Here is a 6000-nt window from a genome sequence, read left to right on the forward strand (position 1 = left end):
ATTGCACTGCACCTGGAATGCATGTAAATCACACAGGAATGCACAGTGTGTTCCTGTGCAATTCGTGGTGTGAACTGGCCCTGAGTCCTGGTGTGAGCCCAATACCGCAAAAACTTCTGCCACCTGTCTCCACTAAACTTGCCTGGCAGGGGAGTACTAGTGTGGGTTCATGGGGCGATTGCCCTGCATCTCTAGTGGGGTGCCCATTGTCCTAAATGCCAATTTGTTCCCTGTGTAGAAGCCAGCATCTCTTTTATTTTTTTTTTTTGGGGGGGGGGGGGGGATAAGAGAATACTGTATGTCCTAGGGGCACTTTGGGAGGAGAGAGGATTTGTGCTGGGGGGGGGGGTGGTCAGATTTCATATCCATTCTCCCCTCCTAGCACAAGTTCTCTCACCTACTGAAACACTCCCTAAGACATACAGTATTCTCTTAGAACCCCCCCATCACTCTTTTCCAGCTTGTCTCCTTCACCCTCCCTCCTATACTTCCCTCTCCCAATTCCTCACCGCAAGCGTCATCTACATTGTAATAATCACAGATCTCAGATCAGCCGGTAACATGCACAGCAGTGTTTCTCCTCCTCCTCCTCGGCTCCTCCTGTCAGTGTACAGGAATACATCACTGCCGAGGAGGAGGGGGAGGTTCCATTCACTCTGTGAAAGGCGGCTGGTGGGCGGGGAGAAATCCTGTGCGGAGTGGACAGCGGGCCGTGTGGGACACCAAACACCCTGCACAAGCTGCAGGGTGAATGACACTGGTGTCCACACCAGCGCGCCCCTGCCGGGCAAGTGACTGACAGCAAGTTCCGACACTTGCCTCTGCTCCTGGATTTGCTGGGACTCCTCTCCAGGACTAATACAGGAGGTATGGGAAGGGAATTCACCGCCCCTGGTTGTGTTAGACAGCCCATTTTTTTTCAACAAACTATCAATGCACCTCAATGTACAGAGGTGTCCCATCTGTCGAACTACATATTTTTTTTTTTTACTAATATGGTTTGCCAAGTTATCAGTGCAACTCCTGGCTTTTACTTCTCCGCTCCCTGCGTGCTCTGGGACTTCTATTCAGTAAGGACTGTCTGCTGTAGTGCCTCCCTAGATTATTTATGGCACTTAAGGATAGTAATGGACGAACATCGGCCAGGGCGGTTCACGAACGTTAGCCACAAACTTTCTCAAATATCTGCGAACCGCAAGTTTGCAGCGGGCCCCATTGACTTTAATGGGAGGCGAACTTTAAAAACCTTTAGGTCATATTTGGAGCCACAAAAGACGTACTAGCTGTGCACAAATAGTCCCACCACATGGACAATGTCATAACAGAAGTACTGCAATTTTTTTTTTTTACAGCAAAAAAAATTTTTTTTTTTTTCCTAATTCAGCCAGAACTGACAGCAGCCGGTAAATACATGTCTAATACATATAGGGTCCATTCACACATCTGTAAAATGGGTCCGCATCCATTCCACAATTTGGCGAAACCTTTACAGACCCATTGATTTTCAATTCCAGTCTGAAAAATTAGGCATTCACAGGATAAAGAAGTAAGTGTCAGCCGTGAAAGGCCCCAAAAGTTAGCCCACATGGGTTTACCTGACAGCTAAGAACATTGTATGTTGTGGCTAAAGGTACATTAGGCATTCACAGGATACCGAACTAAGTGTCGGCCATTCCAAGCCCCAAAAATTAGCCCACATGCGTTTACCTGACAGCTAAGAACGTTGTATTCTGTGGCTGAAGGTACATTAGGCATTCACAGCATACAGGTGTTATCATAGGTGTAATTTAAATGATAGAGACAGAATATCAACCAAAAATCCAGAAAAAACACATGATATAAATGTTATAAAATGAGTTGCAGTTCAGTGAGTAAAAAAAGGAATTTGATCCCCTACCAACCAAAAATAATTCTGGCTCCCACAGACTGGCTACATGTTGTACACAGATTAAGTGGGCAAATTTACAGAATCTGCAGCGGATCAAATCATTATTTTCCCCACTGTATATACAGTGCCTTGAATTTTTTTCACATTTGTCATGTTACAACCAAAAAAATAAATGTATTTTATTGGGATTTTATGTAATAGACCAACACAAAATGACACATAATTGTGAATTGGAAGGAAAATGATAAATATCTGAAAAGTGTGGTATGCATTTTTATCCAATTACCCTAAGTCAATACTTTGTAGAACCACCTTTCGCTGCAATTACAGCTGCAAGTCTTTTTGGGTCTCTACCAGCTTTGCACGTCTAGAGAGTAAAAATTTGGCCCGTTCTTCCTTGCCAAATAGCTCAAAATCTCTCAGATTGGATGGAGAGCGTCTGTGAACAGCAATTTTCAAGTCTTCCCACAGATTCTCAATTGGATTTAGGTCTGGACTTTGACTGCGCCATTCAAGCACATGAATAGGGTTTGATCTAAACCATTCCATTGTAGCTCTGGCTGTATTTTTAGGGTCGTTGTCCTGCTGGAAGGTGAACCTCCACCCCAGGTCTTTTTCAGACTCTAACAGGTTTTCTTCTAAGATTGCCCTGTATTTGGCTCCATTCATCTTCCCATTAACTCTGACCAGCTTCCCTGTCCCTGCTGAAGAAAAGTATCCCCACCACAGGATGCTGCCACCAACATGTTTTGGTGTGTTCAGGGTGATTTGCAGTGTATTTTTCCGCAAACACATAGTGTTTTGCTTTTAGGCCAAAAAGCTCAATTTTGGTCTCATTTGACCAGAGCACCTTCTTCCACATGTTTGCTGTGTCCCCAAATGGTTTCTCTCAAACTGCACATGGGACTTCTTTTGGCTTTCTTTCAACAATGGCTTTCTTGTTGCCACTCTTCCATAAAGGCCAGATTTGTGGAGTGCACAACTAATAGTTGACCTGTGGACAGATTCTCCCACCTGAGCTGTGGATCTCTGCATCTCCTTCAGAGTTACCATGGACCTCTTGGCTGCTTCTCTGATTAATGCTCTCCTTGCCCGGCCTGTCAGTTTAGTTGGACGGTGATGGCTTGGTAGGATAGCAGTTGTGCCATACTCCTTTTTCAGATGATGGATTAAACAGTGCTCCGTGAGATGTTCAAAGCTTGGGATATTTATTTATATCCTAGCCCTGCTTAAAACTTCTCGACAACTTTATCCCTGACCTGTCTGATGTGTTCCTTGGCCTTCATGATGCTATTTGTTCACTAAGGTTCTCTAACAAACCCCCGAGGGCTTCACAGAACAGTTGTATTTATACTGAGATAAAATTACACACAGATGGACTCTATTTACTATTTAGGCCACTTCTGAAGGCAAATGGTTTCACTAGATTTTAGTTAGGGGTATCAGAGTAAAAGGGGCTAAATGCAAATGCACATCACACTTTTCAGATATTTATTTGTAGAAAATTTAGAAAACCATTTATAATCCTTCCACTTCATAATTATGTGCCACTTTTTGTTGGTCTATCACATAAAATCCCAATAAAAAACTTTTGGTTGTAACATGACAAAATGTTGAAAATTTCAAAGGTATATGAATACTTTTTCAAAGAACTGTATGTATGAGATGCATCAGTCTGCCCTTTCATCTACTGCTTGGATCACGCAGGACTTGGCAACTATGCTTCTCATCCATAAAATGCAGAATGAAAAGGCCATATTGCTCTTTTGGAAATTGGAACCGCAGAGATCTTCCAATTATGCCTTTGTGGTAATTCTGCCACCAGAAAACTGGTTATTGGAAAAGATACATAATAAAATGTGTGTGATGAATGTGATGAATGTTAAAATCCTTTGTTTTAATAAGGTATTGATGTATTTTGCTGAATATTTGTGGATTTGTGACCTTGTACCCACCCCATCATATCCTGTACTATTGCAATGTCTCATTATTAGGATATGAATCTGTTGCTATAAAGATATACAAACACATCTATGAAAGTTATGACCCATGAACGCTGTTGTCCTACATTGTATGGAACCAAAATTGAATGTACATTGTAGTACTTGTACTCACAGATGAACCAATTCTAATACATGGATATAATGTTTATTTCTCTTTCAGCAACTCTAATAGATGGAGTGAATCTCCGTGGTTACTTTGCTTATGCTTTCACAGACAAGATGGACCCTCAGTTTGGCTTGTTCAAATATGTAGCAAATAAGTACGAGCCTAAAGATTCCAAGATCTTATACAGAAAAATCATAGACAATAATGGCTTTCCAGGTGTTGAAGCCACTCCTGTCCCCTGTCTAGAAGAGACTTTTGAATGTTCGGACTGTCATTTTTTTCAGACTAGAAAATATTTGCTAGCTTTTGTGGCTTTTATATGTTTTATCTTCATAGTCTCAGTCTTCATGATTACTTATTATTCGAAAAAGGCGAAAAAACGATACAAATAAACAAGGAAATATCTCAGATTAGAATCATAAAAGATGAATGAGGACTTTGTGGAAGGCAGTATCATTGGAATTCCTTGTCGTCTTTATCACCAATGGAGCCAACTGTCATTGGCTCTGCTCTTTTCTTTATGAGTGCATCCTCGTGGGTGTGTACCTTATGGTTGCCAAAACGGATAGGAGGAACAGTGATCTAGAGGCTTTCCTACCACTAAAGATGGAAATAACAATACCTGTAGAATATGCAGTGCGAAATTTCACTGTATATAACTGTGAAAAATTGTACGCACAGCTTGGGACCAATCCTTGGTGCAGAGTTTGCTTTGTAGAGATCTATTCTCTAATATGCCTTTTAGAGGTTTCTTAGATATTTTCTCAGAGTCACAATTAGAATAATTTATATCAAATCCACACTCAGGTACTCGATATAAAGAATCTAGTATTATTTATTGTATAGTATATGTAAGTTGAATACGGTTTCTGGTTGCCGGCTGATTTTAGGCAGGATGACTTTGCATCTCTTGCAATGCTCTTTATAAATATTTAACTACTAATATACACATATGAGCATCTGCATAATAAAGAATCTCTTGAATTCCCTCATGCTTGAAACCGTTTGCTGAATTTATATGAAAAGTATTCATATAAACAGCAGTCGGTATTGGTTTTGGTGGTTGGGATGATATGCTCTTTTTCAGATACCCACAGACATTAGTCTCCCATCCCATCTGCAATTTTAGCAGGACTGTGTAACAATAGAATGTCTATGGGGAAATGAAAACTGCCACCAAAATGATGATCATAATGTGCCTTCAGAGATGATTGCTGTGCCTGGTATATTTACTCTTCCGATTTTCAGAAGTAATGACAGGAAAGGAAGAGTTACAAATCTTTTTTATACTGAGATTTCAGTTATCGAGAAATACAAAATGTCTGTGTAGTGCTTCTGTGTTGTTTTATGTCACAGTTGATCTGATTAAGATATGTTGACAACAAATAAATCAAAAAAAGTGATCCCAGGCAATGGCTGTAATTCATCAAACCTGATTATGTATTATGTGACATGCCAGGCCTTAGTAAACAAAAGAATTACTGGTATTAATGATTATGTGCTGAACTAAAGGTGACACATATTGAAGATTTAAGTTACTAAGAGCCTGCCAAACTTATCAAAGGTATATTATTGCTATTACTATTTGAAATAATATTGTATGTTATGTAGTACACATTTAAAGTGGAAGTAAACACTCCTATTGTTTTCATCCAAGGAAGGTGCCATCTTGGCCTCTGTTTAATCTGCAACTGCCATGATGCTGCACATGTGATCCGTTATGAAACCAGCCATTGGATGGTTTGACAGTTTGGTTGAGAGCACAACCAATGTGACAGCTAGCATTTTCGACATGCCGGGAATGTTACCTGTTTTTTAAACTATTAAATCAGTAAATGTGTAACTGAACTCAATCAGTGATAGGGAACATCTAGAAATGCTAATTGTGCCTAAGCAGTACCTGAAAGGTTTGTCATTGTTCTGAATTCCTTTTGAAAAATAATAATGACTTCCTGGTATGGGAGTGTGCCTAGGCAGAATATCTGTACGGGTGTATCTGATAA

General features: G+C 40.4%; 1 protein-coding gene across 1 annotated transcript in view; it reads left to right on the plus strand.

Moving 5' to 3' along the window:
- KL (klotho) overlaps positions 1 to 4860 on the plus strand; it is a 98564-nt gene extending 93704 nt beyond the window's left edge. Inside the window, exon 5 of the mRNA XM_082244552.1 lies at positions 4052 to 4860. Coding sequence (XP_082100678.1) covers positions 4052 to 4389 — 338 coding nt within the window. The 3' untranslated portion in view covers positions 4390 to 4860. The remainder of the gene's footprint in view (positions 1 to 4051) is intronic.
- Positions 4861 to 6000: the final 1140 nt, after the last annotated feature.

This window comes from Pelophylax lessonae, assembly GCF_965119305.1.
Source record: "Pelophylax lessonae genome assembly, chromosome: 2".
In the NCBI taxonomy this organism is placed as follows: domain Eukaryota; kingdom Metazoa; phylum Chordata; class Amphibia; order Anura; family Ranidae; genus Pelophylax; species Pelophylax lessonae.